This window comes from Mercenaria mercenaria, chromosome 5 (genome assembly GCF_021730395.1).
Source record: "Mercenaria mercenaria strain notata chromosome 5, MADL_Memer_1, whole genome shotgun sequence".
In the NCBI taxonomy this organism is placed as follows: domain Eukaryota; kingdom Metazoa; phylum Mollusca; class Bivalvia; order Venerida; family Veneridae; genus Mercenaria; species Mercenaria mercenaria.
This window is the reverse complement of record NC_069365.1, coordinates 84,292,689-84,318,529: the sequence shown is the minus strand read 5'-3', so window position 1 is coordinate 84,318,529 and position 25,841 is coordinate 84,292,689. Positions and strand designations below refer to the sequence as shown.

At 34.7% G+C, this 25,841-nt stretch overlaps 1 protein-coding gene and 1 long non-coding RNA gene across 2 annotated transcripts; both read left to right on the top strand.

The window, feature by feature from the left end:
* The first annotated feature begins 5,641 nt into the window (after nucleotides 1–5,641).
* On the top strand, nucleotides 5,642–14,595 carry LOC123544598 (uncharacterized). The gene is made up of 4 exons (XM_045330674.2): nucleotides 5,642–5,782; nucleotides 6,475–6,705; nucleotides 10,764–10,901; nucleotides 14,101–14,595. Exons 2-4 carry the CDS (start codon nucleotides 6,603–6,605, stop codon nucleotides 14,244–14,246), a joined length of 387 nt encoding a protein of 128 aa, XP_045186609.2. The 5' UTR covers nucleotides 5,642–5,782; nucleotides 6,475–6,602; the 3' UTR covers nucleotides 14,247–14,595.
* Nucleotides 14,596–14,621: 26 nt separating this feature from the next.
* On the top strand, nucleotides 14,622–20,771 carry LOC123557796 (uncharacterized). The gene is made up of 3 exons (XR_008371098.1): nucleotides 14,622–15,466; nucleotides 17,823–17,876; nucleotides 18,272–20,771. It is a non-coding gene; the product is annotated as an uncharacterized LOC123557796 (long non-coding RNA).
* Nucleotides 20,772–25,841: the final 5,070 nt, after the last annotated feature.

The window sequence follows — 25,841 nt, the reverse complement described above, 5'->3', positions numbered from 1 at the left end:
TAGTGAATGGTGCTGATGAATAAATAGTAAAATTTTTCAAATTAATTTTTTTTATATTTTAACATACACTAACATGTTTTTATTAATCCCCTTAGGTCAAGGTCACAGAAGTTAAAGGTCAGATACAAGGATGACTTTGTCTGGAGCATTTATTCTTCATGCATGGATGGATTTTGTGTAACTTGGCACAAATGTTCACCACCATGTGGCACCGTTGTTTTTAGAATTACTTCCCTTTGTTGTTAACTTGTAAGTTAAAATAGCTTATTTTGTACTTTTTTATGCCCAGCATCTACTGATGCGGGAGGCATATAGTGATTGTCCTGTCTGTCCGTCCGTCCGTCCGTCCATACGAGGTTAACCAAATGGGACCGTTTCGTCTAGCATCAATACCCCTTACATGAATGACTTGATACTTATGCAGATGTAACCTGTGACCATTCCTCATCTTCAGACATCACCCGACCTCAGTTTGACTTTGACCTCATTTTGGACTTAGGTTGCTTCATATGGGCCATCTCTTGGTTAACCAAATGGATCGTTTCGTCTAGCATCAATACCCCTTACTAGAATGACTTGATACTAATGCAGATGTAACCTGTGACCATTCCTCATCATCTGACCTCAGTTTGATCTTGACCTCATTTTGGACTTAGGTGCAAAATCTATCGACAAGGATGCCACTGGGGGCATCAAGCGTTTATTGAACGCAGCTTCTTGTTTATTACTGGCTGTAGGGAAAAATTGAGACCATTTTTCTGTGGTACAACATGCATGTAACATCCAATTTTTAGGTGTCCTTTGACTTATCTCTACCTGGTAAAAAGTTATGTGTGGACTTATATTATATAGATTATTTTAGAATTAATTTCCCTTTGTTATTAAAAAATTAGGTGCCTTCCAGTAGGGGACTTTGTTTTGCATGGCAAAACTTCTTTCACTTGTTCTGTCTCCTGTGTTACTGTTCAATCCCACTAACTTTTATTTCTCTTTAAATACTGCAGTAATGTATTCAAAGGAAACAAAAATATGAATCCAACTCAAATGCAAGAGAATACATTATTATGATACTGAAATTGTGTCTGCAAAATTGACATTTTTATCTGATGTATTAATACATCCTTGTATTATTTGTATAACAAACTCGGTTGCTAGGTTTGGATCGGGCATCATGTGAAACGCAATGATTAACCATCCAAGCAAATGACTGCACTAACCTGCACACTCAACAAAAGAAACAGGGGGTTGAGGGCATGTCTGTTTCAACAGACCCAGATGTTAGAGGTATGTAGCAAAGTGATCCAATGCCTTTTAACAACTTTCGAGGGATCTAAGATCAATTGGCCGAAGAGTTGTAAATCCCTGTTCTAAATAAGATACAGTCACTTCGAGGAACACTGTGTGAACGGCCGACCCTTTATGCCAAGGCCCCCTCTAACGGTTAAGAACGCACGCCCTCAACACCAATGATAAGAGAAGGCCAGTCGAACGCCAACACAATGCTAATCTAGTGGCCAACCTAGGCAGTGAGTTTGGATTTTTGCAATACAGCCGCTGTATTCAAAGCCATTTAAAGGCAAGCCAATTTTGTGGATCATAATTTTCATTTGTAAGCTCACATGTAACGGGCAGACATCAGTTACTGTTTAAATTAGAATAAAACTGCCAAATAGATACTGCTACTCCTGCACTTGTTTGCCGGACCATATTTTTGCCATGTTTATGCAGCAATACATCGGCCACGATTGGAACAAAAGTCACGACTAACAATTAAAACTCTAGTCTTTAAAATGATAATTTTGGCTCTTAAGAAGATGATATTTTGCAGCAAAATAAACAAGTCCACTGCTGCCCGCGTGTTTACTTGATACCACATAATTATGATATTCTACAAAATAAAATATGTTCTTTACTGAATAAAAACAAACAGTTTCTTTTGTTACACAACCTTAACATTTTCACTGAATCTATTTCATTCTGATGACAGGACTATTTAAAAGGGAAGTCGGGAAACTGCGAGCCGGCTGCCTTACCCCTAACTCCTATTTATATATTTTTTTAAGCCTCATCATTTAGTTATTTATTTTTATTTGGAGAGGGGGAGGTAGTGATATCCAAATGCTGCAAATGTTGTCTACACCCCCCGACTTCCTTGATCTATTACATTCGTTTTTCTTGTATTAAATGAAAAATGAACATGATACAGGTCGTAACATTTAGACAAATTAAATATTCAGATAAATACTCAAATAAACTTTAAAAAAACGCTGAATTACGTAAATGAAACACTTTCATACGCATAAGCAATATCTAAAACAATCCGTAATGAAGCTTTCATACACTTGGGGGCGAACTTTTGACTTCTTGGAAGGAATAATTTTCTTTATCCATAAAAGGCACTGTATACCGGCGTGGCAGTATGTGGCATGACCTGGTATACTGGCGCTGAAAATACATAACACAGCAGCAGAATATTTTTCAAAAAAATGTTGGGGTGACGAGAGTGGGTATTTTTGTACACGAAGTGCCGACTTGCCTGCTTAGTTATTTGTGAAGGAATGAACCAGTTTGAAATATAAAATGATCAAAATGACCACACCCGTGAACTGCTCGTGCAAGGAAACGAATTCATATAGGTTCGAAGACTTGTTTTCGAATCCTATGTATAATTTTCTTATATGTATCTAACTGTATGTATGCATGTATATACTCATTGTAACCGAAATAAATACTGTTTAAACCAACTGCTCGTGCGTAAAATTGATTAATTGATGCACGTTATATTATATGGACTGGATTAGAGTAACAGAAGCAGAAGTTCTAGCTCTTGCGTTCCTGCTGAAAAATAACATAAATTTATTTCTCAAGAGAACATAAATTCCTACGTTTCAGTGTAGAATTGAAATATTTTTCACGAGTAAACACCAGATGCAATATTTTCACGAGTAGCGCAGCCACGAGTGAAAATTAAAATATGGTGTTCATGCGTGATAGATATTTTGACTGGCACAATCGGACGACGATGTGTTTATCTCCATCGATATAATCCATTTCTAAATTGTAAAACGGACGACTATTTTGAAATTTTACGTATCTTGTCAACAATGACACAGGCAAATACTTCATTGTGTGCAGATGAACAAAAGAACTTTTGTTATTTCAGTTTATGCAATTCATTTAAATTGAAATTTAAACTTTTGAAAATTTGAAATCAACTGGCCAGACGTAACGATTATGCTTATTTGTGCGTATTTGTCTTTTTTACTTTTCAAGCAAAAGATACACAAATGTTTAAGAAAACATAAGTGTTTTAAAATGGCACGTAACTTTTGGAAGTATTGTCATATAATTAACATATTATTATGCCGTATTCAGATAGCACGTAGAGTTTTTTTCTTCATTTTTTTTATAAATTTTACAAACTGCGTAAAACGTTCAAATTTATTTTCTTAAGAATAAAATAAAAGATTTGTAAAAAACCAAGCCCGTGCCAATATGCATGCATGTTAGCGTTTGACTGTTACATCTATGTTTTATCATGATAACATGTACACGTACATGTTCCATTTGGAGTGCTCTATATGGACGATTGCGTTCTTTTAATGTTTAGTTTCCGTTTCGACTTTTGTTCCTGTATTTATAAAATAAAAATGTTTTGATATCCTCACTATATATAAGTATTCCAAGATGTACTAGAAATATGAAATACTGAACAATCTAGACTGAGGACAATCGGGAAGATATAGTAACGTATTTAGCACGGACAACAACTCTATGGCTTTCCCTACCTATAATGAAAGTGTAGTTTTAGAATATAACGAAATGATCAGCTTTAAGCGGTCAGATTTTGGTTTAAAGGAAGCCACTTGTTCATTTTCCGATTTAAGCATTTGCATTGTTCTTCTAACTGTTAAAAAAGAACATCCTCAGTTGCTTTACTCTCTCGTATTATATACTGTATTATCCCTGTATACCATTGCCTTCTTGCAGCAACACAATGTGACTACCGCCGAAATCGTCACTGGTTTGGAGACCTGGGGCCGTATTCATAAAGCATCTTAAGTATAAGTTTGACTTAAGTTTAAGATTTTAGTTAAGTTTGTGGTGATTTCAGCTTAAGTCTAAGTAAAAACTTAAGTCCTATTAATAAAACAGCTTAAACTTAAGATACGTAAGAAATGACTTAAGTCAGAAAACAAAATGGCGTCGTGAGTACGATTCAAGTGTTGTTTTACAGATAATACCACTTTAAAAATAATGGTGCATGTTGTATCTGTCTGAAATTAATGTTGCTTTTTTTAATGTTTTCGTCCACATTAAAAGCCAAGAATTACTTATTAAGTTGTTTTATGAATAACAAATATACTTAAGTAAAATAGATTTCTTACATAAGTAATACTTAAGTAAATAATCAATTTCTTATACTTATACTTAAGATGCTTTATGAATACGGCCCCTGATTGTACTTACAAATGTCATTGTTTGGACAATAAACCATGCAATTTTGAAACAGGGTCTTGTCCATTTGGATGCGACTTTGATTGGGTTGGAGACGCTTGCCAGTATAGTAAGTTGATTTTTTTCCAGTTGAAAATTTATGAGATACTGACCGCGCAATAAAATTCATTTGTAGGTGAAATGTTTGTAAAAAAAATAAAAGTATGTTTAATACCTTGATATCTTCCATTCAATTTCCTACGATATCTAAATCATCGATTAATAAATATATCCTTTGGAATATTAGAAGACAACCAAGAAATGTAATAGCAGACTCGGTAAGACTGAGTCTGTTTATGAGAGCCAATAAAATGTGCAATTTTTTCTGTAACAGTGATTCAAACTATGGGTCGAATTATGTTTATATAACAATAGATTTGATTGTCATTAATGCGTGCCATAGATAAAACGCAAGAGTCGTCCAACATTTTAAAAGGTGGGATTTTAACCTTTAGCCTGCTGGCGGTAAGTGATTCTGCCTTTGCGACCAGTGCAGACCAAGATCAGCCTGCACATCCGTGCAGTCTGATCATGGTCTTCACTGTTCGCTATTCAGTCAGTAAATTTTCAGTAAACACCCCTTCGAATAATAAATGGTATTGCCCAAACTGAATGATGGACCAGTCCATTGTAGAAAATTAGGGTTAAGACAATCAATGCTATCACTTGTTATTGTATTGTTACTGGCACTGTGTCAAATCAGTGCAAAATATTTAAACATCTGTACTGAAATGTTATACTTCGTATAAAAATATCAAAATATCAAACCTGAGGTTTGAAATAATCATACCCACCAAGACTGAATGTTACGAGTTGTTTAATAAAATGCAACAATTGCGTCTTAATTCTCTTAATTCAGCAGTCATGTAATTGAAGTAAAATTATATTGTACATAATCCTGCTATAACCGTAGGTACATTTTCCAGAAAATCACCCTTAATAGTATGTTTTAAAAGACATCTAAATAAGTCAAACCAACGATATCTATTGCCATGTGTCCCTATATAATCAAAACTCGCCAAGAATATGTTGTGTTCTTCCATAGCATTAACAGCAGTTATGTTAATTTCAGAAAATATTGCGGTTGAACAAAAATCTCAACAGTATGACAATTTGCCTACAAGATCACACTTCTCATATAAAGGAAATGATCGTAGTTCGTCAGAGTGTAGTTACACGGGAGTTACGACTCAGCATCGTAATGTGACCCCTTGATGGAGAATATGGTTACCATATAATTATACTATTTGGCGGTTAGACATACAGACGAAAGAGAACTACACAGGTCAGTTGAAATGATATGTCAAAATGAGGTTCTGATGACTCAATTTCCAGAACTGCTCAATCATTGTTTACAATAGCGATCAAAAAAGCATGGATCTGACAACCATTAATTTAAGATATGATTTGCTTCATGTAATTTTTACTGTAATACAAAATTTATGATACAGATATTATGCATGGCCATGTCATTCTGAGCCTGTACGCTAGGTTTATATCAATGTAACCAAAATGTGACGACAAACGCACTTATATTATGTAAATAATTGACATATGTGACTACTGTTTTCGTAAAACTTACTGGTTGGGAAAGTTGTACTAACGGGGTAGTTTTAAAATGTTACATAAATGTAACAATAAATGCAGTACTGTCACAGAATGAATGAAGACAGAGTCTTTTAAAACATTTTGAAATACCTTGATGTAGATAAACATATCTGAGCCGTGCCATGAGAAAACCAACATAGTGGGTATGCGACCAGCATGGATCCAGACCAGCCTGCGCATCCGCGCAGTCTGGTCAGGATCCATGCTGTTCGCTAACAGTTTCTCCAATTCCAATAGGCTTTAAAAGCGAACAGCATGGAGCCTGACCAGACTGCGCGGATGCGCAGGCTGGTCTGGATCCATGCTGGTCGCATACCCACTATGTTGGTTTTCCCATGGCACGGCTCATCTAGATAATTTCGTTTACAGATTATTTCAAAGGATTTCAAGTCTTAGTGGAGTATGTGCCTATGAACAACAGAACGGAGAAAATCTATCATCCAAAGTAGACTAGGAAATGTTATACACACAGCAATATAGCACCACAATCTCTGCTCATGACGATTACATGTGATAAACCATTAATTGGCAATCAAGTTAGAATACAACTTGCAAAAATTGAGGCGCAACTTGTTCTCTGTGACGTGAGAATATATGGAGGTAAATGTTACGTGTAATTGATTTTCTCCCCGCACTTCATCTCTATATCCTTTCCGCAGCCTTAACGTACTAAAACGTATTAGCGTCTGATGGCCCTTTCACGCTTCCGTAGAAACAACATTTATTACACGAAACTTATTTTGAAAATATTTCTGAAATGTCTAGGTCTGCAGCTCTCAAATACGGTTATATCTTACATCTGAGGCATACACTGACACTCTCAGACAACATCAAAATGACATTTTGAGCGATTTGATGAAGTTCCAAAATTATCAATGTACCCTTGGTCCGTTACGGACCCCTGTGGGATTTCTGTTTATCCAGAGCTCAAATATTTTTTCATAGATTAAAAGCTGACATGCTGTACTAAAGCCCAGGTAATTTCAATTCGTAATAAAGTGCTGAAAATTGGCTCCCCAATAGAAAGAAAAAAAAAAAAAAAAAAAAAGAAGTCCACGCGCATACATTTAGACGGGGTGACCCCTGCGCGTGACCCCTGACTATCTACGAATCAAAATGCGGCTTTCGTTTTCAAGTTTAGCATTTCTACTTTCATTTTATTTACTTCCGGAAATAGCTGAAGGTCGAGTGACGTCATTTTCTGTGTTGTCAAAAACATATATATGCCTGGCGAGATTGCATAAATATGTGCTGGCCGTCCTAAGGTTATGTCTGGAATCGTGGAGTTTATTCAGTGTGTAGGTGTGTGATGGGTTTACAAATTTCATTGCCTGTGATGAATATACACTCAAGGAATTTGAAACGCCTCATCCAGATATGACAATTATTTCATTACTGCAACATGTACTGAAGTAGTTTTATATTCACTAAATTTAATCTCGTATGGTGGTTTCTTTCGTAATACTTGAAAGCGTGACCGTTGTCGCCTGTGCGCGTGTAGTTCACGTTATACGAAATTTCACAGCGCATATTTATAAAAAGTAAACGTTATTACATGTTGAAGTCAATTAAAAACTCATGAACCACATTTTAATCAAAATTCCCAGACTTTTATTAAATTAAAGATATTTTTATTAAAACCAGTATTTTCTTTTATTCTTCTAAAAAGTTGCCGTTTCTCAAAACCTTTTATTTATTTGATATAAAGAATATCAAGCATCAATCACTTATATTCTTATCGGGTGACGAATACCGAATCTATATATCCCGAATATGAGCTTTATGAGCGGTAGTCACGCTTCGTTTAGCACAGGTAAATTACCACTTTATCGCAAAGGTGTGACGTTTTAAAGACCTTAAGTGTACTAACAAAATGAGACTATAATCATCTGGTTTTTGTTGCATTTGATACTTCCGAAGGTTCGTCTTTCAAATTGATTGCATAGTTATGTTTAGCAATTCTGAAGTTGACCAAACTTCCTAATGTGGTTGTGTTGTGACATTTGTAAATAGAACTGTTTTTGTTATTAATATTGAATGTTTTGTCATATATTAGATGTGCGTTAATATATTATTATTTATCCCCCCACCAAAGGTGAAGGGGATATTAGAAATGCTCTCCGTCCGTCCGTCCGTCCGTGCGTCCGCAACGATCTTTGTCCGGAGCATAACTCCAAAAGTACTTGAGGGATTTTCTTCAAACTTCATACACTGATAGAACACATTGGGAGGAAGTGCAGTGTGCAAGAACAATAACTCTGCCTTGCCTATTTTTTGAGTTATTCCCCTTTATCTTATTTTCTTAAAAAAAAATTTCCGGAGCCTAACTCCAAAAGTACTGGAGGGATTTTCTTCAAACTTCATACACTGATAGAACACATTGGGAGGAAGTGCAGTGTGCAAGAACAATAACTCTACCTTGCCTATTTTTTGAGTTATTCCCCTTTATCATATTTTCTTAAAACATTTTGTCCGGAGCATAACCCCAAAAGTACTGGAGGGATTTTTTAAACTTCATACACTGATAGAACACATTGGGAGGAAGTGCAGTGCGCAAGAACAATAACTCTACCTTGCCTATTTTTTGAGTTATTCCCCTTTATCATATTTTCTTAAAACATTTTGTCCGGAGCATAACCCCAAAAGTACTGGAGGGATTTTTTAAACTTCATACACTGATAGAACACATTGGGAGGAAGTGCAGTGCGCAAGAACAATAACTCTACCTTGCCTATTTTTTGAGTTATTCCCCTTTATCATATTTTCTTAAAAAAATTTGTCCGGAGCATATCTTCTTCATGCATGGAGGGATTTTGATATATCTTGGCACAAATGTTTACCACTACGAGGCGGAGTGTCCTACGCAAGAACAGGTCCCTAGGTCTAAGGTCAAGGTCACACTTAGAGGTCAAAGGATACAAGAATAAAAACCTTGTCCGGAGCATTTCTTCTTCATGCATTGAGGGATTTTGATATAACTTGGCACAAATGTTCACCACCACGAGACGGAGTGGCGTGCGCAAGATCCAGGTCACTAGGCCTAAGGTCAAGGTCACATTTAGAGGCCAAAGGTCAGATACAAGAATGACTTTGTCCGAAGCATTTCTTCTTCATGCATGGAGGGATTTTGATGTAACTTGGCACAATTATACACCATCATGAGACGAAGTGTCATGCGCAGTTCCCTTCTTTAGAATTACTTCCCTTTCTTGTTACTTTAAATAGCTTTTATTGTAACTTTTTCATTACTAGTCGTAGGGAAAAATCGAGACCACTTTTCTGTAGTACAACAAACATGCTAAATCCAATTTTGAGGTGTATTTTGACCAGTCTCTTCCTGATAAAGATTTTTGTGTGGACTTGCAATTTTTTTTTTTTTTTTTTTTTTTTTTTTTTTTAAAGATTAACTTCCCTTAGTTGTTACTATAAATAACTTATATTGTAACATTTTTATAATTGACCCTAGGGAAAAAACAAGACCACTTTTCTGTGGTACAGCATAGATGTTACTCTCCAGTTTTAGGTGTATTTTATTAATTTTATTATATATAAGGTATCTCTACTTAGTAAGGAGTTTTTTTGTGGACTTTAAAAAACAAAAGACTTACAATGATTACTAAACAACCACAAAATTAACATTCCATTTGCAAATACAGCTGCTGGAGTAAAGAAATTTGCTTTGACGGGCATATATTGTGACATTCTGGCACTCTTGTTCCCTGTTAGCTTTCCATTCCTTCTTTTTACAGTAGCCATATAGAAAAACATCATAGCTATACTCTTCATGAAAATTAATAAAATTTAGCAGTAAACCACCTCACTACTGACTTATTATTTCTTCCACATCTTAAAACCCCTGATGCGGACCACATCCTTCAATTATGATATGCCCGGTGGGGGGATTAGCCATGTCTGACATGGCTCTTGTTATAAAGGAAGTCTCAATTCTAGTGAACTAAATTACTTTCTTATATTTTTTCTAAAATATTTTATACAAAATAGAGAATTAAACTCTTAACTACATAACTACACGTACTATAAGAAATTGTATTATAGTTTCCAACCTCGTAATCCCTTTTTTTTCACAATGTGACCACGGAAGATAACGTAAAAACTTCACTTTGTTCTGCAATGGACACTACAAGAAATACCCAACATGTAGCAACAATAAAGGACATCTAATTGATAGTTTTGATCAAGACTACTGTCCAGATATATGTGATACAAGTGTTTTATTTCCGACTGTACAAAGCATTTAATATACATTTCTATTTGAACTATGGTAACTATGGTAACCATTAAGTATTCAAAAGTCGTATTCTTTTTACTGTTTTGTAAATGTTCCGGACAAAACAACAAACCTAAATATTTGTTTATTTAAATAACGGACACATTTATATAATAAAAACAACAAAATATCATTATAACCTTCTCGTTGCAATGTGTTATGAAACGTCTAATCTAAGAAAAAGGAGGTCCCGCTTTTTTATTCTGGTTTGTCATAATGATGATTGCAGTCAACGCCAACGATATTCTAAAATATATTTTCTTCTAAGAGATTAAATTATACCAGCATGAGAATATAATGTATGTTTCTATGTTAAATATACTCATTATAAATAAATATTGTGCAAATTACGATCGTTTACATTTTTAAGAGTGTGATGCTGGATTATTGGGTTTTAATTGTACAAACACATGTGGGAAGTGTTTAAAAGGGACATGCAGATCTGCTGATGACATATGTATCGATGGCTGTGCAGCCGGATGTAGCAACTGTTCTTTCTGCCAACAAGGTAAGAGTGTAGCATGTTTTTAATCTTAATTAGTGACTTTCATATGGAAGGCCGGTGCGCCATGTAATCTGTAATCTGTAATCTTCTGATCAATACCTCCCTTCTGGAAGAACCGTCGTAGTGACGTAATGAATCGTGCGAATAAATCCACCACCACACAATGAATACTTGTATATAATCCAGTACCGCACAGTGAATATTTATGTACAACACAATCGTATTATTAATATTACTATGTACGCTTTGTTTTTATTTTTTTTTTCTGTAAACGTTGAGCAGTTTGTATTTATGATCTACTTATTACCGGAAGTGGTGACCCTTGACCCTTCTGCCTTTACTTTGGGTAATAGCAAACAATGAGTTGTATCTTACACAATGAATATTGTGGATATATCTTCTACACAAATACTCTAATTCTTGGAACTGTTCAATACATGTAGTATCATGACAATATCGGTCTTTATTCTCCAATAGGAATGTCAGTCAATTAGCACTTGCAACTTACTGTCTGTTGATAATTTATCAAACTTGATATTATAAGTTTTTTCTAAAACTTGACTTATTTCAGGAAAGCATACATCTCTCTGTGATTTTGATACGGAGCATTGTAGTACAAAATGTTCAGTTGTTTCACTGTTTTCGAAGCACAGTTTACATGTCGAATCAACTTCATTTTGGTTGAATGCTACACGTGTAGATTGCATGATATAAGTTGATGTCGCCAGTTTCATTTTGATGGGAATTCTGTTCAAACATACGGAATACGCAACAATGGATGGAGTTTTCCTGGACGGTAGCAGTGGGTCAGATATTTTAATGTTTTACATACACCGGCTGCATCCATAATTGAAGATTCCCAGTAAAGATTCACATTAATGTTTACTAACTGTTTCCACCTTGATTTTGTATACACCCCATTAAGTATTTTATCTGCTTCTGGAAGTGAGTATTTAATCAGTATCTTCTTTGCTTGAATAATCCAACTGCTACTTTCAATAGATTTCACCGAAAGTTGTCTCCTGGCGAGTCGCTTTTCTACCGATTGTTCAGATTGTAGACAAATATTATTAAAAGTTGTCAGAATTCTTTTGTGAATGTTTGCTTCAATTGAAAGTACACCAGACAGCATATACACTGCTGCATCACTAGTATTTGTTGTCAAAGACAATATTTGTTTTAACATCTTTTTTGAAAGCGTTCTAAGCGAGACAACTGTGTTTTATTCGGAATTACAATCTCAAGACCATAAATTAAGGTAGGAAACACATAACTGTTGTACAAGCTAAGAGACGTTTCTGGGTCTAAACCTATTTGTTCCTTGTAATCCAGAGGCCATCAGATTGTATATAGTTCTACGTGCCTTTTCAATGTTATGGTCAATTTGAATTTCAGAAGTTTGAGTTAACGTATTGGTTCTTTTCACTCCAAGATGAGTTGCTGTTTGTGCATTGGTTATAGGACTATTGTATAGTTCAAACTGATGTTGATTATCAGAATTCTTCAAATTTCTTCTACCGAAAATTATAGTACTTCCGTCCTTTTTGGTTGTAAAGTGTACCTTTCTGAATTTGCGAAGACTTCAGCAATATTAATCAAAATTTGTGTCTCTGAGTGATCGTAAGAGTTAAGTGTCACGTCATCTGCACACTTACTAGAACAACAGTTGATGTCACCAATGGATACGCCTATGTTTGCTTCTTCCAAACGTTTTAACAGTGGGTTTACGTAAACCTTGTAAACATCTGCACTAGCTACGCCTCCTTGTTTCACTCCTTGATATACTGAGAATGGTTCTGACCTTTTATGTTGCCATTTAACAACACTAGTTGATTCTGTGTGAAGACTCTTGATCAATGACCAATGTCTGTCGTTAATACCAATGTGAAAAAGACGACGTAATAAAAGTTCATGGTTCACGACATCAAATGCCGCTTTGGCATCAAGAAATACAAGGTCACAGTGAATGTTTTTATCTTTACACTCTCTGGTTCCTTCTTCGACTATCAAAGATGCATGTACTGGAGAAGTATTTTTAGTAAATCCTTGCTAAATGCCAAGTGCTAAATGGCAAATAGTGTGTGCAAAATGATATTTGCTACGTGCTTATTGTCAAATATTGACTGTCAATGAATGGCAATTGTCAAACGCTAAATGCATATTGTTAATTGCGAAATGCAAACCAATAAATGTCAAATGCTTATTACTAAGTGCTATTTTCAAATAAAGGGCTGATGAAATCATCCTTTAAATAATCATTAACTTTGTCCTTATCAAAAAACATTTTCCTAAACATTTTAGAGCAAACAGTTTCAGTCCTATGACTGGTAAGACATGTTATTGCTTCGAACCAACCTGATAAAACATTACATGTTTTCACATAATTAAAGTAACATTCGTTAATTTAAAGATCATTTAGTTAAATAATTGTGACGATTAGTATTTATCATTTAGCAATTTTACATTAAGCATTTTGGCATTTAGCATTAAGCATTTAATATGTAGCTTATAGCATTTGGTATGTAGCATTTAGAATTGAATATTTTTCATTTAGCATTTGACAATTAGTATGGCGTACCGGATTTCAATACTTTCACAATTACTTAGACTTAATCAACTTGATCAGCAACATCATTGCATTTATTATTTGACCATAAATCATTAAATATATGACATTTAGCTTTTAGCAATTAGCACTGTCTTTTCCTAAGTTTGTTTAAATGGTGCCACTAGATAAAGTTTAAAAGGTGAAAGGGTCCTTTAAATCTTTATTCTCTCCTGACCTGAAACTGCCTTTTTCAACAAAAATGTAAAGTATAAATGAAATTCTCCAGTAAAATGCTTTTATGTGTCCATTTCTTCAGAATTTACATACATTGAGTTGGAACGAATGTAATAAACTCTTCCTGCTGCTGGTATTAGGCAAAGAGGATCAGATTGCATCTGAAAACGTGTGACTATACAAGCCACGCTATACAAGCATTGATATATACATAGAGCCACTACATCATTAGTTAAAAAAAATGAAACAAACCCTCGCAGTTTTACTTCTGTCGGGGATTTTCTGGTGTGTTTATTATCATGTCTGTAAAGATATCTATCCTTAAATGAACCACTATCCAGAACTTTATTTTAAAGGCTTTTGCTGAATTGTCTTAATATTACATTGTATTTGTGCATCTCTCATATGTCTCATTTTCAGAATCAAATTGTATAACAGTACTAGCGATTGCTGGGATAGATGTAGCTGCCGCTGTTTTTGGCATTTGTGTGGGTGTGTTTGCTGTCATATGCATCACTAGGAGAAAGTCAAATGGGGAAAATTGTCCAGTTCTTCAATGGTATTAACAACTGTACATAATTACACATACTGTAACAACTGAAAGCAGGGGAATCATTTTATATTATCAATCTAATTTGATGATTTATAGTAATGTCTTTTTTAATAATTTGGCTTTCGACTGCTGTTTCATCTGTTTTTAACATTTAATCAAAAACCTTTGTGGAGCTTTAAAGTGTAGTAAGATATTTTGCAAGAATTTAGTCAAAATGTACATCCTACTATCAAATAACCAAGACAGTGTTCCTTACGAAACGAGTATTATTCAAAGATAAAAAAAATCATATGAAAAACAATTCAGTTGTTAGATCATGATTAATCAGATAAATGAGTTTGGTTAACTTCAAGATAAAATCCATTGGTATATATTACGATGTTTTCTTTCATGTTTTTTGTTTCTTACTTTTGACAAATGTTTCACTTTGCCGTTATACACTGCTTGTATGTCATTGGTTTTGTACCTGGTCCAACATTTGCTACTTTGTATAGAAAGAAAAAGCCTTTATATTTCTATGAAGAACATTGCTGTAAAAGTATCAATGGCGACCCTTCCGCGAGATTATATGAGTGATTAAAAGCCATTCACACAAAAAAAGAACATAAACAAAATGGCGTCTTTTGATTGTTTTCTTTTTTTCAGAATCCTCATCGAGACTTCCAAAAATGAACATTCGGTTACTAATTAATCTCATTTTACTGACAGTAAAATCAAAACTAAATCGAAAAGATTATGCCATTTTTATCGTTTTAAATCATATTTTCAATTGAACTGAGCAACTTTATTTCTATCTGAAGGTGTCTTAAATTTTTACGTGGGTAAGTGTACATGTATTTCGGCTGTTCTGTCTAGATACTGAAAAGGTCAATACTCTGCATTGAATTTAAGTTTCTCCTTGATGAAACTATTTAATTTTGTGAATATTTAAATATTAGGATCGGGGTTCATTGTTCTTGAGTTTAGATGGGTATAAGCCACACATGAACTTCTTTCAAATCATCCAATAATCGCTGTCATAATTTATCGGTTTTCCTTTAATACCAATAAAGTTTTTACCTGGCGTATTAACGAACAAAAATTAATGTTTAATCCCGAAATGTCCATTTAAGCCTATTTTGGGACTAGTAAAATATCTTTATTTTTGTCTCTATAGTACAGCCAGTCAGGCCGCCGGGAGAAAATACTCGTATTATAATACAAGACTACCAGACATCGATGCCAACGTTACAGGTAAACCGATAGTAATCTTTCATATTGCGCTTCCTCATTTATGTACTTACTGTAATACTCATAATTTGGAAGACGACTACAATTTTTATACGCCCGTTTGAAAAACGGGACGTATTATGGGAACGCCCACAGACTTTGTCCGGAGCATATCTTGTACATGCATGGAGGGATTTTGATGAAACTCGGCACAGTTATTCACCATCATAAGACAAAGTGTCTTGCGCAAGAACTAGGTCCCTAGGTCTACGGTCAAGGTCACACTTAGTGGTTAAAGGTCAAATTCAAGAATGACTTTGTCCGGAGCATATCTTCTACATGCAAGGAGGGATTTTGATAAAACTTGGCACAGTTGTTCACCATCATGAGACGGAGTGTCATGCGCAAGTACCAGGTCCCTAGGTCTAAGGTCAAGGTCACACTTAGAGGTCAAAGGATACAAGAATGAAAACTTTGTCCGGAGCATTTCTTCTTCATACATAGAGGGATTTTGATATAACTTGTCACAAATGTTCACCACCATGACGCAGAGTGTCATGCACAAGAATTAGGTCCTTAGGTCTAAGGTCAAGGCCACACTTAGAGGTCAAAGGATACAAGAATGAAAACCTTGTCCGGAGCATTCTTTCTTCATGCATAGAGGGATTTTGATATAACTTGACACAAATGTTCACCACCATGAGGCGGAGTGTTATGCGCAAGAACCAGGTCCCTAGGTCTAAGGTCAAGGTCACACTTAGAGGTCAAAGGATACAAGAATGAAAACCTTGTCCGGAGCATTTCTTCTTCATGCAAAGAGGGATTTTGATATAACTTGGCACAAACGTTCACCACCATGTGACGAAGTGTCATGCGCAAGAACCAGGTCCCTAGGTCTAAGGTCAAGGTCACAATTAGAGGCCAAAGGTCAGATACAAGAATGACTTTGTCCGAAGCATTTCTTCTTCATGCATAGAGGGATTTTGATGTAACTTGGCACAATTATACACCATCATGAGAGGAAGTGTCATGCACAGTTCCTTTCTTTAGAATTACTTCCCTTTGTTGTTACTATAAATAGCTTATATCGTAACTTCTTCATAACTAGTCGTAGGGAAAAATCGAGACCACTTTTCTGTAGTACAACATGCATGATACATCAAATTTTGAGGTGTATTTTGACCAATCTCTACCTGGTAAAGATTTTTGTGTGGACTTACAATTTTTTTTTTTGGATTTGTTTTGGATTTTTTTTAAGATTACCTTCCCTTAGTTGTTACTATAAATAACTCTTATATTGTAACTTTTTTATAATTGACCATAGGGAAAAAACAAAACCACTTTTCTGTGGTACAACATAGATGTTACTTTCAAATTTTAGGTGTATTTTAAGGTCTCTCTACCTGGTAAAGAATTTTTTTGTGGACTTAGGAAAACAGAAGACTTACAATGATTACTAAACAACCACAAAATTAAAATTCATTTGCAATACAGCAGTTAGAGTAAAGAAATTTGCTGTGACGGGCGAATATTGTGAAATTCTGGCACTCTTGTTATATTTATATTTTCTTGATAAAGTGATATTGGAACAAAGACATTAAATGACTCTACTATGTTAGATTAATCGTGGATAAATTATAAGTTTATAGATCTGTTAAACACTATAAACATGAATATGTTATAACACTTAGCATAATATATCAGATTTGCACAATCTCATACAGCTGAAATTATTATGATTAATTACAGTTCACCCTCTCAGTCTTTTTTTTTTGTTTTGGGTTTTAACGCCGTTTTTTTTTCAATAGTATCTCAGTTATGTAACGGTGGGTAGTTAACCTCACCGGTGTTCCTGGATTCTGTACCAGTACAAACCTGTTCTCCGCAAGTAACTGCCAACTTCCCCAAATGAATGGGGTGGGGGACAAATGATTTCAGATACAATGTCTTTTTCAAATCGTTACGAATAATAAACACCCCGCCCGTGGAACGAACTCATGACCCCTCGACCCGTAGATCTGTTCTCTCCATATTGAGCTTAGCGGGCGGGCTTATCCTGTCAGTAGTATGAAGTAGTAAAACTATCTAATATTGCCATTGTGACTTTGTTTGTATTTACATTACTTATGGTTGTACTTATTGTACAAATTGTACTTAAACTTAGGTTCTGTTCTATTCTATGTCAGCTGTAATTTCAACGGACTCTGTATAGCAACGGACAGTGATGCTTAAATATCTTAAATATCATTGTACAACTATTTAGCTGATATGATTATTTAAATAAACATTTCTCATCTAGTTTTAAAATATTTAACACGACGTTGATAAGAATGAGCAGGGTTGAGTTATGTTTGAACACTTTTAGCATTTATATATATAGGCACAGAGCGTACCCAGCCTGGTAATGCGTACGAATCTGTCGAAGGAAGAAACGGTGAGTAAACTAATTTATAGATAAAACCACAAACTTTCAAAGATGGAAAAACATCTCAAAAAGCTTTCGTATTAACTTCTAGTCCTTAATGCTTTCATAACTCTTTTATCTTATCACAGTTGTTTATAATAGAAGTATTTTGAGATTATTGTTTTGCTTATGATCGCATTTCTTTGCACAATATTACTTTAAACAAGGTATTACATGCATGAACATGTGTTTAATTAATTCATAGGATAGTCTGATTATCCTTGAAAACCACCAATCGATTCATTGCTATTGGAAATAGATTGTTATAACCTAAACGTTTTATTCTAGGTTAAAATTTTTGTAAATATCTACATATAATTCTTTCTTTAATGGGTTCATAATAAAAAATTTTATATGTTTTTCAGTTGACGAACATAAATACGAATGTAGAAGATGGTAACTGGTTTCCTCAAAAGAAATAAGATGGAACTTCTGTATCATTGATGTTGTTTCATTGCTTCCAGTACCACAAACGAGACACAATAACAATACTTAAATTGTTTTATTAAAGTCATTTTACATCATATACATCAACAGAAGGCCTCAGCACCATGCTAATTGCTGTATAATTAGTTTTATAGTCAATATATGTAATAACAATGGAAGCCGGTGCGTCATGCTAAATGTCAAATGCCAAATATTAAATGCTAAATGCCAATTAGTTACTGCTAAAGGCCAATTATTTAAATTATGCTAAATGACAATTACTTAATGTTTAATGCTACGTACCAAATGCTTTATTACGCCATATACTTTAGGCTAAATGACAAATGCTAAATATCAAATAGCTAATGCTAAATGATAAATGCTGATCGTTAAATTCGATTTCATTTGATGAGTAAATGATTTCTATCTCTTAACCTAATGAATGTAACTTTTAATTATTTAAGACATATAATATTCTACTAGTCTGACTTGAAACAATAACATGTTCTACTGCCCGTAAGAACACTGGACAGAAACACTTAGCCATAGGCATTTGGCATTTATTGTTTCGCATTTCTCAATTATTAATTAGCATTTCGTTTGACAATTACCGTTTGGCTATCAATATTTGACATTCAGCATTTGACAAATAGCTTTTCACATTAACTATTTGATATTTAGCATTTGGCAATTAGCATGGCGCAGCGGTCTTCCATAAAAGACTTAAACCAAATGTTTTTTCCTAGGCCGGTGCGCCATGCTTATTGTCAAATGCTTAATGACAAAAGGTTTGTGCAAAACGCTTTTTGCCTAATGCTTTAAGTCAAATATTGACTATCTAACGGCAATTGTCAAATAATAGATGCTTATTGTTAAATAATTGATAAATATTTATTGCTAAGTGCTTATTCAAACAAAGAACTAAATATATCAGTAGCTAAAAGCATCCCTTATAAATCATGGCCTTCGTTTCATAACTTTGTTTTTGTTAATAACTTTTTTTTTGAACATTTTAAAGTAGAGTTTCGGTCCTATGCTCCCATCACCGATGTTTCAATTCAAACTCGTCTGCTAGGACACCATATGTTTTGAAACAAATAAAATGTTTTTCCAATAGTTTAAGAGATACAGGTCATTAACTCATAAAATTAAAGTTTTATGACTAGCAGTCGTTATTTGGCAATAACCATTAGCTATTTGACATTACGCGTTTGGCATTTAGCATATAATATATGGTAAAAAGCATTTTACGTAGCGTTAAGCATTTAATAATTAACATTACATGTTTGGTATTTAGCATTTTGGAATAATCATGGCGCACCGACCTTCCATATTATTTCTTAAACTTAATGCTCAATGCCAAAAGTTAAACGTCAACTATTTAATGCTTATTGCCAAATGATAAATGATAATTGTCACATGTCTTGACTTTATGAGTTAAGGATCTGTACTTATTTAAATGTTGCATTCATCCAATGATATATGCAGCTTATTTGTTGAACAAATACTTAGCAATAAACATTTGAAATTTATTTGTGCACATTTTGTAATTCACATTTAGCATTTACCATTTGACAGTCAAAATTTGACATTATCCAGGCACTGGTAATTTCTGAGATGCTCTTGAGTGTCTCCCACCTAACTAAGAGGCCTGTACTGGTTCTTACCCGGAAAAACGGCCTCGCGTGTATCGGTGCTATACATTGGGCACGTTAAAGAACCAGACTGTCTATTCGCAAAGAGCTAGGCTAAGTTAGCCGGAAAGGCTTGTATCTAAAAAGGGATTTCTCTCTCTCTCTCTATTCTGGGGCTTTACCTCACTCTGTCCCTCTGGTCAGATCGCTGTTTGTAGTACAGGATGAATTTCGCACCCTGTGTGGTGGCTGCGTTTGTACTAAGTAAAGCGCCTTTGAACGTGTTTAACATGAACATATAAATCTGTATAATAACAATAATAATTAAGCATCTCGCAATTAGCATTTGTCATTAAGTAGTTCACATTAGACATTGTGTTATTCATAAACGTTTTAAAATGTTACTATTTCATATTAATTTGTCACACTAACGTGAATTAAAAAAGCAACATTCGTATACATGGCAATAATTACAATATTTACTGAAATGTTTTGATGTACGTTGAGCTCGTGTTGTAATGCACCTCATACAAAATTCACATACAATGAAAATCCTAGTACATGTCGCCATCTTTTGACGACTTCCAAGGATATTCAATATTTGTTATCGATGTCCAGATATGTGTATATCCGTAACGAACTATTTCAAATACGAGCTAAAAGAGGGTTAGTTATATTTCGTGTAACACACAATAATCTCAACCATATTACCTTTAATCAGTCAGCATATATGACAGAACTAACGTACACAGTAATAAAAATTGTCTTTCAATGATCTCGAATCTACAGATGAAGTGTTTTTTATCCACGCAAGTTTATATACATGTACTTTTGAAAGAGATGAAGTATATGCAGGGCTTTATTTGAGCCGCGCCATGAGAAAACCAACATAGTGGGTTTGCGACCAGCATGGATCCAGACCAGCCTGCGCATCCGCGCAGTCTGGTCAGGCTCCATGCTGTTCGCTAACAGTTTCTCCAATTCCAATAGGCTTTAAAAGCGAACAGCATGGAGCCTGACCAGACTGCGCGGATGCGCAGGCTGGTCTGGATCCATGCTGGTCGCAAACCCACTATGTTGGTTTTCTCATGGCGCGGCTCATTTAGTGTTAAATGTACGACAGTAGTTGGAAGTAACTGATGTGATACTGATAATCCTGAAAGAACGTACAAAGCAAATGATGACCTCAAAACTCAGTATACATAATATAAATGTAGATATTTCTTGTGACTGATACGCATAGAATATAAAATAATTCAGTTAAAATGTTTTCAACGTAACACTAAGTAATATTTGCATAATACATAACACATTTGTGTTTACATATTTTAAGTCTTCTGGTCTTCCATGTCAACATTATTCAACATTAATTAGTTGTTATGTACATTTTTTCTAGAATATGATGGAAAGCGTGATTCCCATTTCAAGTGTAAATAATATATTCAAATTATATTTGAAACGACTGAGAAACTTGTAACGAAACAAAAGACAAACCTTTTAGAGAACTATGCCACGGATATCATTGGGATGTGCGCATGTGCAGAGGAATAATACAGGTGATACGACGTATTGATTATATTTTTTTTTGTTATTGACGGAATATGTAAGAAGATATGAAGTCTCACTATAATATATCTTACGTCGTATTTCGAGTTACGTTACGTTCACGTTTAGCCTTACATTTTGAGTGACACCAAATCATAAAAAGTAAGAGTTGTTTCACATGAAAATTGAACAGCATATAAAACAGATATATTACTCATATTATGCATAAAGCGGCCACATTTTAGGAAAGTTAAACGCCTATAAAAACCAGTTTTAAAGAACTGCACAAGAACTGTTACATATCTTTGCTTTGATGTATTTGCAATAATGTCCCAAAGTTGAATTTCACATATTAAGTAGGTTGAACGCAGTTTTCAGCAATTGTTTATTTTTATTTCATTACAAATGGCATTCATTTTAAAGAGGGACAACATTTTCAGAATATGCATTGTACAGGTCAGTACGGTAGAACATATTTTTGGTCAGGTAGATTGTTATTTAAGACGTTGTTCGTTTATCAAATATTTCTGTTTTAATAATTTACTCCTAAACTTTAATTAAGTCGTAACAGACGTTATGGTATGTTTTCTGAAAATGTTTTACAATATTTTGCTACGTGAAGCACGGTATGTTGGTGTATTGGTAAACTCTACAGGTCATGTCTATTTCGCTATTTTTCAGCTTTGAAATCAATTACCTATAAGTTACAAGGTGTGTACAAGAAAAGTAGTATATTTTAGTATAATAGTAATTAATACAGTACTCATTATACGCTCATTTTGGAAAAACGGACATATGTGTTGCGTGTCTGTCCGCCCAGAGCATGACTTAGTAACTATTCAATGTATTTATTTTAAATTTGACACATAGGTAGGTAGCAATGAGACAATGTGTAGAGGTCAGAGGTTAAGGTCACAGCAAGGTGAAATCTGTCTATCATAGCATAACTAAATAGCCATTCAAGGTAAGGACTTTAAAATTGGCAAGTAGGAACCTGGCGATTAGACGCTGTGCATAGCGCATAAACCTGGTCTGTAGGTCAAAGGTCAAGGTCATAAATTGAATTCAGATATGTCCTTTGTATTTTGTATCCAGGGCACAACTTCAAAACTATTCAATGTATTGATTTTATACTTGAAATACGGGTGGGTGATGATGCGTTGACTTGAGGAGTGCAACAATCCACAATACTCCCCCAACCCAATCACAGCCCCCAGAAAAAAGAAAACAATACACTTTTATACATATGTGGCTTAAAAATCCAGCGCACGAACCAGATTGATAGGTCGAAGGTCATATGTCGTGTTACGTTACGTTAATTAGCATAGCAAGTTCAAATCTCTCCGTCATATTTTTGTGTTAAGGGATTAACAAAATAACCATTCAATTTATTGACCTCGACCTTGGCAATTAGGTAGGTGGCAATACGACGATGTGCAGCGCATATGAAATTTGTCAGTTGTCCAAAGGTCAAGGTCACAGCTTGAGTTCTCTGTCTTTGGTATTTTGTGTCTAGACTTCACAACTTTAAAACTATTCAATGTATTTACTTCAAAATGTAAATAAAGGTGTTTGGTGATAAAGTTATTTGAGAAGAGCAGTACACACGTACAAAAATACTAATCCTCCTCCCTCCCCGCATCCCACTAAAATCACTTTCAGTTTCTTGTACCTTGGAAATCCATTACCACTGCTGTACAAAACCGCTAACCACCCCATCCACTGCCACATTACACCCCGCCCCCACCACACACGCACATAAACGCCAAAAACATATTTCTTTAAATTTTACTTCCCCCTTCTTTGATCTACAACTTCGGCCGTATATTGCCTCGCTATGCAGAGCTTTTGTTTTTTAATGTAGTGCCAGTTTTCAAATGGTGATGCATTTTAACGGTGTAAGGGTATTAAGTGTATTAGGAATGTTTCTTTTTAGTAGCTCATCTGCGCACGAAGCGCAAAAATAAAAATTACAAAAAAGTTAAATTGGTTTCACATATCATGCATATGTAGTCTGTTGTTATATACATCATTTTAGTTAATCATTTTAGTGTTTCTTATGCTGTTCTCATTTTGAAGCATTTCTATGACTGTAGAAAGGGTCACTGCCATCAAATGTAATTTTAACATTTTACGGTAGTTGATTCGTAATGACTCTCTGCATTTTCTATGTGATTATGTACCATTTGCAAGCAATTCGGTATTTTCTGGACGTAATTATAGCTTAAAGCGATAATTTTTTCCTTAAAAAAAACGAAAAATGTCGAAAAAGCATATGAAGAATACTAATTAGCCATCTTCTTTACGGGTCCACTACCTTATACAAATTGTAAGATGTTTTATTACTGTTGCAAAAAATGTAGGCGGGCAAATTAAGATATTCACATCAATTTACAACTACAACTGTTCACACAACTTGATTTTGTGTGTTTTGTGGATGTGTGTGGGGGAAGGAGGCTCTCATTTACAGTTATATCAATAATTATCACCTGCACTGAGTGCATTCATGAGTGGAAAGTATTGATGATAAAATGTTGTACAGGTTTGTTTACATAATAAAGTCTTTATTATGGCTTCTTTTCCATATATATAGGTCAATTTTGGTATGGTTTTGGTAAGCTTATAATAAAGAGCACGTGCTTCCATTTCACTAACCTAAGATAATTTTCATGGGTTTTAGACTCTTGGCTTGTCTTGGATTTTGAATTTACTAGAAGACAAAAGAACGTTCAGCAAAGGCGAAAGTAGATTAAACAAACTCTATACTCTATCTGATTCATTTACCTGTGGAAACTTTTGATAGAGACTATAGCTGGGGAAATTCCAATTTCAATGAAAAACTGTCAATACAGGAGTTGTCCATTTTGCTTCAAGGTTATTGTTTGAATATGAAATATTTCTGTTTTTTACATGGAGAGGAAGAAAAACATAAATATATTTAGTAAATTGGTTCTATTAGCTGTCATTTCACTCAGAACAAAACCCGTAAATTTTGAATTTTTAAGCTACCATCTTATATATTAAATCTTTATAAGTTTTAGGATCAATGACAAAATGTTTTTATGTAAATAAAAACGTAAGAGAAAAGACAATTCAGCCTTTAAGTTTTTCTTAATATTGGCAAGCCCTTGTGACTGCATCGGAAAATACTTTTTAGTCAGTATACGGATATATTGTCGGAGCGCCGAAAAAGATACCTAAACCAATCACACAAGTTAGCAATTTATGAATAAAATTGTTCATAAAATATTCTCATACATGTGGATTGTCGATGATTGACATTATCTGATAAATTTGGCACATATTGTAGTATAACAAAATTTCTCATACGCAAAAAAAGAAACAAATGTGGACGACTGCGGTTTTGTCATAATTCCACAATATACCATGTAAAGCAGTTGTCTTTGTTTAGCAATTAATGCGGATTAATTGCATTCTTCATGTTCTACAAATAAGATGACGGGTCTACGTGGTCAGAATGGCAAGAATTTGAAATAAATGGCGTCGTTTGTGTCGATTTGGGAATGATTTCAAGGAAAATCTCTTAAAGTACCTACGTGCTGTACCTAACTCCTAACCAATTGTTTGCACGTATTAGAAACATTTCATTCGCCAACCAGTAGGGATATAGTTCCGCCAAACACCAGCTGAGCTTGTCAATATTTGGACCGTTGCCAAGAAAAAAGAACATGTGATAAATATATTAGTGTTCCTCTCTCTCTTGAGAAGGAACACTTAGATTCGGTAAGTCACACTTGACTGAGCAACTGACGTCGAAAGCTGTTGTCATTACAAGCTGGCCAGTCAAACTCCGTGACCTTAGAAATAACCTCTGACGTTAAAATTATTCTTTCCGAACTGAGGCGACTTTCTGACTGAACGCGTTCTGCGGATCACACATTACTAAACCCGAGGATGGAAAAGTGTAGTTGTTGAAACATGCCAAGCATGTCATTTGTCAAAAAGGTTAACATGCGTCGTTACCTTAGAATGCATGTTTAATATGTAAAAACAAACCCCATTGCGACCCTCTCATTGTGCGCAAAAAATGCACACATCGATCCCGGATGTCACACTTTCGAGATTTAGGACAGATACTACTAAATTATAGCCATGAATTACATGATCAATGACCACCAAATTTGCTGTGTTCGAGGACGTAGACTGTTAGCGCATCAAATCACTACATTATTATGTTAAACAGAAAAAAACGGATATATGTCAAGGAGGAAGAATGTTTTTTTCTTTGCGCCCAATCCTCGGGTACCACACACTGATGAACAATATTTAAAACAGATATTGCAACCAAAATTTTACAAGATGGTCATTA

Bases quoted from the DNA above. Each gene is read 5' to 3' on its own strand.
- LOC123544598 (XM_045330674.2), top strand. From the start codon at position 6,603: ATGACGATTACATGTGATAAACCATTAATTGGCAATCAAGTTAGAATA. The intron at 6,706-10,763 runs GTAAATGTTACG...TACATTTTTAAG, and splicing joins TGACGTGAGAATATATGGAG to AGTGTGATGCTGGATTATTG. The intron at 10,902-14,100 runs GTAAGAGTGTAG...TCTCATTTTCAG, and splicing joins CTGTTCTTTCTGCCAACAAG to AATCAAATTGTATAACAGTA.